At 32.9% G+C, this 13,569-nt stretch overlaps 1 protein-coding gene and 1 non-coding gene across 2 annotated transcripts; both read left to right on the top strand.

The window, feature by feature from the left end:
- The first annotated feature begins 2,399 nt into the window (after nucleotides 1-2,399).
- On the top strand, nucleotides 2,400-6,398 carry LOC115989169. Its single transcript, XM_031112831.1, has 4 exons — nucleotides 2,400-2,992; nucleotides 4,156-4,605; nucleotides 5,009-5,309; nucleotides 6,102-6,398. The coding sequence occupies exons 1-4, from the start codon at nucleotides 2,591-2,593 to the stop codon at nucleotides 6,236-6,238; spliced, it is 1,290 nt and encodes a 429-aa protein (XP_030968691.1). The 5' UTR covers nucleotides 2,400-2,590; the 3' UTR covers nucleotides 6,239-6,398.
- Nucleotides 6,399-6,901: 503 nt separating this feature from the next.
- Nucleotides 6,902-6,973, top strand: TRNAD-GUC. The gene has a single exon. It is a non-coding gene; the product is annotated as a tRNA-Asp (tRNA).
- Nucleotides 6,974-13,569: the final 6,596 nt, after the last annotated feature.

Below are 13,569 nucleotides of genomic sequence, written 5' to 3'. Positions count from 1 at the left end.
ATCCCCTCACCTTGGCTCCACGAAACCCTACCCGATTCGTTCGAAGTCGTTTGGAACTTCCACGACAACCCTCCATCGCCGCTAGGAGGCCCTACGAAACTCCCTGGTGCAGAGAACAATGTCGGCGCCAGCAATATCAACCACACGTGCCGCTCCTCTGGTGCTTGTGGTGCGTGCGGCGATGGCTGTAAGAGCGGCTTCCACATCGGCTGCGCCGGAGCGAGAGCTAACCGCCAGGTTTTGAGCCACAACGAGTGGATTTGTATGGAATGTGAGTGCAGCGGTGTGAAGAGCTAGAGAGAGAAAGAGAGAGAGAAGTGTTAGTGTTTGGAAGCTGAGAAAATGAAGGAAAATGAAACACTAAGCTGGGTTTTTTTTTTTTTTTTTTTTTAATGGGAGGGTTGGGTTGAATTTGGATATATTGTTTTTAGGTTAAACGGGGGTCAATGAGTAATTTATTAAACCTAATAATCATTGGGTCTAATTAAATTAATGTCTATTTAACCTAAGTAATAATTGAGTGAGTTTGGGTTCAATTAGAGTGGGTGGACAAATAAGTTTTAAGCTTACTTTGCCACCCCTAGCTACATGACAGACCAGTATCTAAGATGCAAACCTCTAATCAGTTTCAAGCTCCATTTTATTTTTACCAATATCACTGTTTGAGCATAATTAAGATATTGGGTGTGTTTGTATAAGCTGTTATGAAACAGCGTTTTGAGTTGGAAATGAACATTTATAAAAAAGCTAACAAGAACTACTGTTGCAAAATGACGTTTTGCATTTTAAAAAGGCACTTTTAGATTCTCAAATCGCCTAACTAAATACACCCATTATAGGTAGAGTTGCTTGGCTTCACTGCTCTGTCACAGCTTATTTAACCATTCCAAACCTGTGATTTGGAGGCACCACACGTTCCATGCAACATATAACATGGTTGACAGATTTGAGCGCAGATTATGGGGACGTTGAAATTTGAATGGTAGATTTCTGTCACACAATTGCTTGTTAAAGGGCTCCATATCACATGCTACCTATGACTGTCTTACACCTTTTTTTTTTTTTTTGAGAAGCATGACTATCTTACACCTATATATATTGTATCGTGTCCTTCTCAAAAAAATATAAAAATATATAAAAATATATATATATATATATATATATTGTATCGTGCATTGACCTCCAAACTCGGAGTACATCTCAACCACTACAACAGAAAGTGTCAACACGACCCAGAAATGTCTATCGCTTTATACGCTTTTACCTGAAATCCGCCACGAATCACAGCCTAATTGGTTCTTTGACTTCAGTCGCTCCAAGTGAGAATGGAGTTTAGTGCTTTTAAACATTTACTGCTTTCACGGGGTTTTTGTTTAGACAGAAACGTAAAAAGACAAGAAGACTAGTATTTCTTTAGCCAAGCATATTAGCATATGATCAAAGTAATTAAGGTTGCTTTTGGAAACATGAATTTGGATTTAGATTTGAATTTAAAATTACTAGATTTAAAATGACTTGATTTTAAATGTGACATGATATGGCTATTGGCAAATTGTGATTTAAAGACGCATATAGTAATATAATTCAAGATAAATATGAGAGAAGAGAGAAATTTGGATTAAAATCTTCTAATATTCTTGGAGTAACTCTATCTGATTAAAGTTTTTAAAATTCTTGTCTAGTGTGTTCAGATGGCAGAACTTGAGCATGTGACTTTGGATTAGTCATTAGAGCGATTAAAATTTAAATATCTTGTTTGGATAGTTTTAAAAGATCAAGGATTTGGATTTGACAAATCCACTAAGGTTTAAAATAATTAGATTTGAAATGATATCTAAAATCAATTGATTTAAAATCAAAACATTTCAAATCTATTGATTTAAAATTTAAATCCAAATCCAAATTCATGTTTCTAAACGCAGCCTTCATTTATTTTGAAATAAATAGATTAGGCTTGGCCACGCTATCAACATTCATTTATACTAATATTAACTATTATTAATTTGTTTGATACTATTTATTTAAACTCTTAAATATGTAAAGTTTAGTGTGTTTCTTTTAAAATGAACATATACAACTTTAGAAACTCTAAAATAGAGTTATTCACGAGTTTTAGAGAGGGTGTTTGATATGGTAGTTTGAGAATTATTGTTTAGAGTTTTTTGAAATATGTGTGGGTGAAAAAGTGTATGAAAAAATGTGTAATGTTGTTTAAAAGAAAAAATGTGTGAAAAATTGTGTATGTTGTTTAAAAGGTGACTTTTAACGGACTCACCAAACAGGCCCACAATCCAAGAAAACTAGTGTTACACGGAGCGATAGTGACGGCGAAAGTTTCTTTAATAATGGCATAAAATTGTTTTTGTGGCAAAAAATCAGGTTGTCTGGATTCATGGCCTCAGGGAATCCGTGCCACCTTTGGTTATGTCTATTTTGAGAGAGATAGCGACAGAGGCTGTTGAAACTTGAAACTTGATGTATTATTTTCTTCATTTCTTTCCTACCTTTCTAGCTCCAACCTTCAAAATCACCAACTCTATATGTATTACTCTCAATTTCTGATCTTGGCTTTGACAAAATTTCCAAAACTATGGAAGATGAAAGAGAAACTTTCTTGTCAAAGAGCCCACAAGTTTCAGGCAACTTAGACAATGAAGGAGCTGAATTGAAGAGCCTTAGATTATGTCTCAAATGGGTGTGTTTAGATCAATCCAATCTCTGGAGGGCTAGTCTTTCATGGTCTATCTTCTTTCTATTAGCCATTGGTGTTCCAATCGGCTCACACTTTGCCCTTTCGTGCTCGAGTTGCGATGAAAACCATAGCCGGCCTTATCGTCTGGTAGTCCAAATTTCCCTTTCTGTATTCGCAACACTCTCATTCTTGTGTCTCTCTACTTGGTCAAATAAACATGGTTTAAGAAAGTTTCTCTTCCTTGATAAGTTAAGTGATGCCAGTGAGAAAGTCCAACATGGATATACAAAACAGCTCCAGGTAAAGCTTTGTTCTTCCTTTCTTTTCTTTCAAATATATTCAATATTTGAGTCTATGCATAGTTTGCTGTCTACATTTTTGTTAAAAGAAAATGACTTTGTAAAAAAATTTCAACCACCCTCATGAATCATAATCATATCAGGCTGTATTGCAAATATTTTTACAGAACTTTGTAGGAAATTCTTGTACAATGTTTTTTATTCGTTAAAAAAAAAAAATGCCTTCCCCTGCTTCTCTATAGAGACAGAATGATCAGAAATTCAGAACCATGAAGTTCCTCCTACTTGGTGGTTCCTATTTGATTGCCAACAAGGCAAAATGGTTTCTTTTTCTATATTAGACTTGAGAAAAAGGAATAAGAAAAAGGAAAGCCTTCTGAACCTAATTTCACAAGAACTATGAAAATACTATAAACTATAGAGCTCCTTTATTAGATCAGATAGTTGACTCTTACTTCTACTTTGGCATCCTAAACCACCTAATACAGGTATTAGCAATATGATCTGTGAACCATTTCCCCAACCACAAGAGTGAAGACTGAAGAGTCTACTTGTGATTTAAGGCAAAAATCTATACTATCACAATTGGCAATACACACACAAATTTAATTAATTCAACAACAAAAAGTAGGTATCTTTACCAATTTGATAAGCAACACAAAAGGTTAAGAAACAGGACATAGCTCTATGTCTTTTTGGATGATAAGCAACACAAAAGGGGAAGCAAACTTGTGACTCCAAACCCAAGCCACTTGTTTCTCTAATGAAAATGATTACACATAAAGCAAGTAATAATTGAAAAAAAATTCAAACATGATTGTAAAATTAAAAAAATAATTGAATATATTCAAACATGGTTGTTAGTCCCTATTTTTCTAGCTATTCACTATATCAATTATCATATGGAAGTCAATCAGGGCTACTGCTCAGATCACTTCACATGTTACAACTCATGGCAGTTTGATCATGTAAGAGTTATATTAGCCTAAGCTCAACCATGTCCAAGTGTGGGCTTAGGTCAATACGGACTATACAGTACTAGTTCTAAGACTCCATACCTATATATATATAGACCTCTCTCTATACTGTTTACTTGCTCATCAGTTCCCTTTTTAGTTTTTACACATCAGAATAATTAAAAATGTGACTTTCTTATTCCTGCAGAGGTCAATGAAGCTCCTCTTGATTTTTTTACTCCCCTGTTTTGTTTCTGTTTGTGCCTACAAAATATGGTGGTACGTCTCAGGTGGCACCAAACTTCCATATTATGTTAACATCTACATAAGTGACACAATTTTATGCACATTGGAGCTGTGTTCATGGCTCTACCGAACAGCAATATTCTTCCTTGTGTGCATTCTCTTCCGAGTTAGTTGCTATCTGCAAATACTTAGACTAGAAGACTTTGCTCAAGTTTTTCAGAAAGAAACTGAGGTGGGATCAATCTTAGTGGAGCACTTCAAAATTAGAAGAAATCTCCGGATCATCAGCCACCGCTTCCGAGCATTCATTTTTTTGACTTTGGTTTTGGTCACAGCAAGTCAGTTCACTACTCTTCTAGATACAGTCCCATCCAGTGCTAATGTCAATATCTTCAAGGCTGGAGAACTTATAGTAAGCACTGTTTCCTTTACTTCTCCTATTGTAATACAATTTATATAGTTTAAAAGATTGCCTCTAAGGGTGTACTCAGGTGGTGGGTTCATTGGTTTGGGACGTGACAAAAACCCAAAAGTGTAAGATTTAATCCACTTTACTATCAGTCCATGAGGTTTCTGGGGTGCCTCATGGGCAGAGAATAAAATAGTCTAGCCAAAGGGCTTGCCCGACTGGGACACATAATTATTTCAAAAATAAGATATTAATCAAACTAAATTATGTCAGAAATGTACAAGGTGCCTAAATCATAAAATTTTCACCTAATTTCAAGTTTTATAAGATTCCTTGTAAGAAAACAATTTCCCTGTTTATTAATAATTTCAAATTTTTTTTTTTTTTTTAACTTATAATTGTGCAGGTATGCTCTATTAGCCTGGTGACTGGGCTTTTCATATGCTTGCGCAGTGCCACAAAAATTACACACAAAGCACAGTCCCTTACAAGTCTTGCTGCAAAGTGGCACGCCTGTGCCACAATAAACCCTTTCGATAACACAGATGGTGAGACTCCAAGGGCTCGGATTACTTCAAGTCAAGTATTTTCTATGAATCATTATTGGGAATCAGATGATGAAGAGGATGGAGATGATGATTTGGACAATACCAAATTGGTGCCAATTTTTACGCATACAATCTCATTTCAGAAGAGACAAGCTCTAGGTTAGTGGATTTCATTTTCTTCTGAATATGAATTTTTGCCAAACAAATGTCTGACATATAGGATTTCATTTTTTATTTAGTTATTGAAAATCTTATCATTTAATTTTATTTCGGAAAAAATTGTTTACTTATCAAGTTAGTCTTTCAATAACCCTATCATTATAATGGAGTGCCATATGTCTTTGTCAATGTTTTTAAAGAAATTCTTACGATTAAAAGGATCTTTTCAAATTCTAATACATATTTGATACTCAATAGTGGGAGTGAGGGGATTTGAATCATGTATGTCTCGGTTAGAACTTGGAAACACTAAAAACTATAAATTGAGTTACAAAACTCTTGGTAATAGTTCATAGAACTTAAGTTAGTTGATAAGCACTTTTTTTTTTTTTTTTTTTTTTCCTCCTTCTTTGGCTGAAACATGAAGGATAACAATTTTCCTAAAAGACATCTAAATGTCTAACACATGGTAAACAATATGTAGGACTGATTTTTGGTAATGACAACTAACTAGGTTTTGAGTTTTCAAAAATGACCTAAGATTTTAGAAAAACAAAAACAAGTAAGCACCTTTTGTTTTTGGGATAGATTCAATTGTTACAATGGGGAATGAGGGATCGAATACTTGATATCTCTATTAAAAACACCATGTATCAGTTGAGCTATAAAACTCTTATGAGAAAAAAACAAATCCAAATAAGGTATGTAATAAACAACAATGTAGCATGATATTTTAGTAATGTTATACTATTTGGTGCTTATGAGTATGACAAAATAATGACTGTGTTGCAGTGACATATTTGGAGAACAACAAAGCAGGAATAACAGTGTTTGGATTCATGCTGGACAGAACTGGGCTTCGTTCCATTTTTCTGCTTGAACTAGCTCTTTTTCTCTGGCTGCTCAAGAAGACAATCGACGTATCTTAATCCTTTTCTTTCGTTCTTCCTTTGTATGTTTTGTGTTTTTTGAAAACACAAGCACCCTCAAAGTTTATGTATATAATCTACTTTGGCCGCCAGTAAACTTTTCTGCATATGGTATGGATCCTAACTTTTTATTAATAAAAAATGTAAAACACTAGTTCAAGTGTAGACTTTACAATTGGAAAGTGTAGTAGTGAAATTCTACGAGTCACAATTTTCTTTTGTTAATCACCAAAAACCAGGTATTAGACTCAGAACACACAGCATGCACAATAATAATGATATGATGATGATAGTGCAATAGTTTGAAATTTTTATAAACTTGAAATGTTGAACTAAAGATCCAAGTAAATTGGGCTCCAAAGAAGAATACACATCAAATGGCCTTCATGAATATGGGTAATGCTTGTGCAAAAATTACCTAGCTAGGTAAAAACTGTCTGATTGCCAATCTTTTCAGACTTGCTGTGGTATTATCCAAACGGTTAAAACAAGAGAGCTCGAACGGGTCTAAGAATTCCAGCTCAGGACAGCCTGACAAGTGGCAACATTGTTATCAGCCACATTGATTGTAGTATTTGACAAAAATTGAAGAAAACTAAAATGGTATTAAAATAATATCATTTCTATTAAAATAATACTTATCGTTACACTCCTAACACAGAAGTCGTTGTAGTATAGTGGTGAGTATTCCCGCCTGTCACGCGGGTGACCCGGGTTCGATCCCCGGCAACGGCGATATTTTGTTTTTCCTTTTTCAAATTTCACTCGTTTAGTATAATATTTGTTTTTGATTCATGCGAATAAATTATGCGATAGTAAATTATTTTGAGCCTTTGACTTTTTAGTCGTTATAGTATAGACTGTATAGTGGGCAACTGTGCTATTTTTTTTTTTTTTATCTTCAGACTCCATTTTATATATACATTTTTCAATAAAAGTTTAATAATATAATCTAAATATTATATCACATAGTGCAAACATTTCATAAAATGAAATAAATATTGTGACAGTAGTAGTAGCTAGTTCTTGTTAACCTAGCTTAACTACAAAAGTTTTTTTTTTAATCACAAGAGATTAAGGTATTCTTAAAATAAGAGATGAAGGATTCAACTGCATATACAAACACCTAATTGATATCTTTTGATTTGGTGATAAACAGCAATTATCATAAAAGTATAGAACAGACACTATATGTTGAAATTCATTGTATTAAAAGTAATGATATTGATATCTTAACTCTAAACCAGTTTGGAGCTATAATAATTTGTTCCTAAATTTTTGGTATTATAAAATCTGGAATTCTCTCTCTAAATAGAAGATCAGAGTTTTATTGAATCAGAAAAATGAATTAATACAAGCAATTGATTCCAATACAGTAAGGCTATTCTATATATACATGTCAAAGACTATGCTAATTGTACAATAGTATTTCATTATATACATGACAACCTAATTATTATAAGCCACGTGTATCATAGTCTCCAAAGCTATGTATGAAGACTCTGTCTTCATGATAAAGCATTGCCTCAATGGTTTCTAGCACATCCCTGCAAGCCCACTGGTGCTCTGTATCTGATGCTTCTGCTGCATGTTTGCTCCACAATTGTTTATTGTTGTGGCTGTCCTTGTCTGCTAGTGATGATGCTACTGTGCTTGTACTAGCATCAGTATAGCCACCAACTATCTCTTTGCTTCGTTGGCCTGCTCCACCATTGGATTGCTGCCCTGCACTAGTCCCAGCAGATAATTCCTTAAGCCTTGAGCAAATTGTATCGGTTAACAGGTATACTATACATAAAGATCATGCATTTCATGCGTTAAGTCTCCTATATTGGTCCTAAGATTTTTTTTTTTTTTTTTTTTTTTTTTTTTTTTTTTCTAGTGAATACGTTTTTCTAATTTTGTTGTTGGGTCCCTCTCTTTCAAAACCTTAAGTCTCCTCTACTCCAATCAGCCTAACCCAATTGACTACTGTCCAATCCAAAAACTTAACAAAAATAAAACTTGAAAAAACTGAAAAACCTATTAGCCCGATAGTTGTTGTTTTTATGGGTTTCTATTTGAGATGCTGAAAAATAAGTCAGTGAGAATTTTTTTGGCAACTAAGCCTTGTACTTTCATGTATATGGAACTTTCGCCTTTGTCTTTTTCTAATTAATTTGCCTTTGGACAAACTCAAAGGAGAAATAACAATTTTAATAAAATAAAATGTTATGAAAAACTCTTTTTGGCTCTTTTACTTAATGATGATGCTGAAAAAATCACCAATAAGCTACACAGTCCTCGTACGCTCAAAACAGCACCTGCACAGCAAAAAGAGAAGACCTAACAAAGAGCACCGGTGTGGTGCCGGCCAAATACCCTCCGAAGGTCAAGTCAGAACTATTCTCACAATTCTAGAGTGCTAGAAAGGGTAAATTATGCATACCTTGGTTTGAGAGGGTGCTTGGGTTTTTATAGTAGTAGGGGTTGACCCTTTTTCCTTGGAATAAAAGTCTTTTCCTTATAGGAGTCTTCTTGGGCGTATTTTGCGGGATCCTTTTCATATAGGAATTCCTTTTAGGTTTCTCAAAACGTGGAGGGCAAGTCATCTCCTTACACACGCAAACGTGATTGGCAAGCAATCTTTAACTAATGTTGTTAGCTTACACTATACCTTCAGTCTTAATCCCGTAAGCTTCAGGATCCCTTCAGCTTTATGATCCTATCAGCCAGGGGCGGCTTGATGTATTTGGGGGCTAAGGCGAAAATTGATCATCTTAATTTAGATGCAAAATTACTACTAATTGACATGAACTACATAGAATTTTTTTTTTTGGAATTTTTAAGACAAAAAAAATTTGACAAAATTTTTCATACCTGTTGATGTGATAGATTGATAGTGGTAAGTAAAACAGTGGTGTTAATGGTAGATTTAGATGAAAACTAGTAAAAGTTTGCTAATTAAACTCTTATTATTATTCTTTTTTTTTTTAGAAGTGTAACATTCACAATATTTTTTACAATAAATCCTAGATTTTAAATTGCTTTTTGTTTTTTATTTGAAAATATCACTATAATTATTTTTTTGCCATCAACAATAGGCTATAACAACCTGCTACTTAGCATTAGTTGTAAAAGTGTTGTGAAAAATATTGTGGACGACGTTACATTTTTCTCTATTTTTTTATTTGTTTTTCATCTAATAAAAAAATTATTTTATTTATTGATTATAAATAATCCTATTGGTTAAAATTTGGGGGCCTTTTTTTTACTTGGGGCCTTAAGCGGTCGCATTTCTTACTCCACCATAGAGCCAGCCCTGCTATCAGCTTCATGACCCCGTCAGCCTTAGGGTGTGCCTTGCCGGTACTTCTCCCTACAAATCTCTTCCGTCGACAGTCATCAAATAAGGGCTGACGGCTTAGTCGTTCCCTGTCACCTACAAACTGTCGGCTTATCTTTTTGTGATTAATCTCTCTTTTATCCTTATCACTTTACATTCATGAGGAATTTAATGAAATCTTTATGGATGCTACTGTGTGAGTCTAAAATGTTTTTGGGTTCATAGACTGAATGAAAAATAAATAAATAAAAATAATAATAAAAATTAGCAGCCATTACCTATAAGTGGTTTAAAAAGTGTTATTATACCCACCAGAAGTCTCTGTTATGTAGCCATTACCTATCTCATCATTTTCTCCATTAAAAACATGAGAGAGAGAGAGAGAGAGAGAGATCTGAATGAGGTAATTGAAAAACTTATGGAAGTTGTTTATGTTTTGAATTAAGAACACTAAAAGAAAATCCTAGAAATGAATCTTAGTCTTCATATAAGAAAATTAAAACTCTTGTATGATTCACAATCACAGGATAAGAAAGGAAAAAATTGGCGTTTGCCCTTTTTGAAAAAACAATCCAGCATTTTGCCTCATTTCCCAAACTAATTAGGGAAATGCCCCTCTTTTGAAACTCGATTTTCTCAAAATCGAGTTAAGCCCTATAGTGCTGTTTTTAAAGAGTCTATAGTGACGTTTTAAGGACATATAGTGGCGTTTTGAAACTCGAGCTCCTTGAAATCGAGTTATAGGCAAAAAAAGAAAAAAAAATTGCATGTAACTCAACTTCACGGAGATCGAGTTACAAAACGCCACTATAGGTCCTTAAAACGTCACTATAGGCTTCTTAAAACGCTATTATAGGGTTCCAAAATTTTTTTTTTATAACTTGATTTTGAAAAATTGAGTTTTAAAAGAGGGGCATTTTCCTAATTAATTTGGGAAAATTAGCAAAATGCTGAATTTTTTTTTTGAAAGGGGCATTTGCCCATTTTCTCTGGATAAGAAATAATAATTGTTTTAAACAATTTTTTATTAATTGAACCTCAATCAAACATCTCTTAAAAGATGTGGGTAGTAGTGATGAGTGACAAGAGTTCCCTAATCACTACAAAGAAAACCGAATTTTAGCATTAACAAAAAATTGGCACTGAAGATAACAAAAATAGACGCAATTTTCTTTGGGTGTGTCAACCAAATAGTTGCCGCATAGAAATGAAGTAAATCATCATACCTTAAATCTTCACCCCAACTTAAAACGTTAACAAAAAAAGTAAATTTTTTTCCAATAATTAATAAGTTTTTGTGTCAATATATTTTTTTGACACAAAAAGCTTATATAACGGCATTATTTAAGTTGACGCATTACATATATTGCATTACATCTTTTTGTGTCAAGCCATCAACAAATATAACGTCAACGACGCATAATGTATTACATCTTTTCATGTCAACAAACTTGTTGATGCAAAAATATATATAAACATATATATAAATTAATTTGGTTGCCTAAAACAATTAGATTCTATTCGATAAACATTTATTTCAATTATTCTCATTTTATAGTAAGGTAAGATATGGAGAATTAGCCGATAAAGAGAGAGACCTAATTGGATAAATCAAATAAAAATTTAATTCTCTATAAATTTCGTGAAAATATCAGTTTACACCTCCAATAGAATAGTTATACATTGTTTTCCGATAAAAGAAAATTGGGAAATGCTAACGAGTGCTCTTAGGATACTGGTTAAGAATCCAGTTAAAGAAAGTTTTTATGGGAAAAAAAAAAAAACAATTAATGTTTTGACAGCTTTTTTCATTTCCCATAAAAGTGATGTCAAAACTTTCCTAAAATTGATTGTTAACAAGTACCCTAAGGGCACTCGTTAGCATAACCCAAGAAAAGTTGATCTCGTCTCGAGTCTTGATTATGCTTCCTTCTTCTAAGATATTGTTACTAGTGAGAAAATTACAAGTGAGTTAAGTGAGAAAACTTTTATAGTGAGTGAAAGAGTTTCTATATCCTACAATAACTTCTTATGATTATGAGACATATTATAATGTCTGTGTGTGTGTGTGTGTATATATATATATATATATATATATCAAAACAGAGTATTTGTCTAATTCATCCCAAAAACAAATGAAACATAGTGCAGCCAAAAACAAAGAGAGTCCAAGACACGATCAATTATGCAATCCATACAGGTGCCAAACAATCCAATATTATTATATTATTGAAGTAAGTTGCAATAGTTATCAATCCAAAAGCCACCACAACATCCCTCATAATATAGCTCATAGATCTCTAAGGCCCTTTAACCACTACTTAACGAAGTTGACGCAAACCTAACAATACTAAGAGTCTAAGACTAGTTTAAACCAGTGCCAGCTCAATGGGTGAGTCAAATAGGCAACTGCCTAAGGCCCCCAATAAAAAAAGACCCCAAAATTTTTACCAATAGAGATATTATTGTATCAATAGAAGTTTTAATTAAGCCCTAAATATTCACCTATAAATAAAAAGTAGTTGTTTTTTATCAAAGAAAAACCAGTTAAAGAAAAAATTTTCATTGGATGGGTCAATCATTTAATCTCTCACACATAAATGTTAAAAGAACTCATTAATCTTACACTAGTAAATAAATTTATACTCAAATTCTATTTAGAAATATCAAATATATAACTTCATTAAAATTTTCAATCATAATTTTTTAGTATTCGGTTACTTCATTCAATAAATAGTGTTTATTTTAGTTGTATAGTCATTGAATAATGCAATGGGTTCGTTTTAATTTGTAATTTTTTTTCCAAAAAAATAGATTTTAAATGGAAAAAAAAAACACTAAAAGTTAAATAAATAATCTATTAATATTCAAAGTATAAGAATAGAACTCACTTAAAGTTGTCGCCTTAGGCTCCACAATACCTTGAGCCGGCCCTAGTTTAAACTTGAATGGTATATTTCAATGAATTAATTTTTTTTAGAAGCTATAAATCAATGAATTAAATCTAAAACATGGTGTGGACCTAAAGCTAGCTACCACTTTTAGGGCACTGATCGTGCATTTTGAAAGTTTAAGGTACAAAGTGTAATTTGGGGTATAGTCTAGAGTAGTAAAATGTAATTAAAAGAATTAAATAAAAATTACAAAACCCTGTCATTGATCTAAAATTGAAACCAAAAATATATAATAAGATTTTATTAGAGAGAGACAGAGAGAGAGAGAGAGAGAGAGAGAGAGAGAAATTCTATGCTATATAACCCAGTAAAACTATCCATTCTTGTGCCCTACTTTCTTGCCAACTAGTAATTTTTAATTCTTCCTCACTCAACCACTCCAACAACCATAAAGGAAAGAAAAAGAAAAAGGTTGTAACTATGGGAAAGTTATTAGGTACTCTCAGAGTATCATAAATGTGTACATCTCACTCTCACATAAATGGTGGGTCCTACCATGAATTTAATTAGTGGAACCCACCATTCATGTGAGAGAATAAAATACGTATTTATGGTATTTCGAGAGTACATAATAATTTCCCGTAACTATGATATATATGACCTTTGGTTTGATACGAAGAGGAAATGCTACTTTTTAAGTACCTTATAATTTTATAGTAACCTACATACTACAATCTAGCATCGCTATTCTGAAATTGGGTTAAGTGGGTCCTAGCCAACATTCAACTGTATTACCGTAGTAAAAGAATGAGAGAGAAATGAGATATAGCTTAGATTTATTTCTAGGGTTTTTTTTTAGTGTTCTTGAGCCAAAACAGAAGCAATTTCTATAACTTTCCAAATAACCCTTTCAGATCTTCTTTTCTCTTCTTTTTTTAAAAAAAAAAAAAAAAAAAAAAAAAAAAATTTATATCTATAACAATGAAAGTGATAATGTGGATAATATTTCCATACCATAGCTAACCTCTAATAGTTTAAGTGAGACTTTTCAAACCACAAATAGGCAACATGAAATTGGGCCTAACCACAAGGGGTAAACTGTAATCAACTTT

Source organism: Quercus lobata, chromosome 5 (assembly GCF_001633185.2).
Source record: "Quercus lobata isolate SW786 chromosome 5, ValleyOak3.0 Primary Assembly, whole genome shotgun sequence".
NCBI classification, from domain to species: domain Eukaryota; kingdom Viridiplantae; phylum Streptophyta; class Magnoliopsida; order Fagales; family Fagaceae; genus Quercus; species Quercus lobata.
Note: the sequence above shows the minus strand (reverse complement) of the source record. Positions and strands in the feature narration are given on the sequence as shown.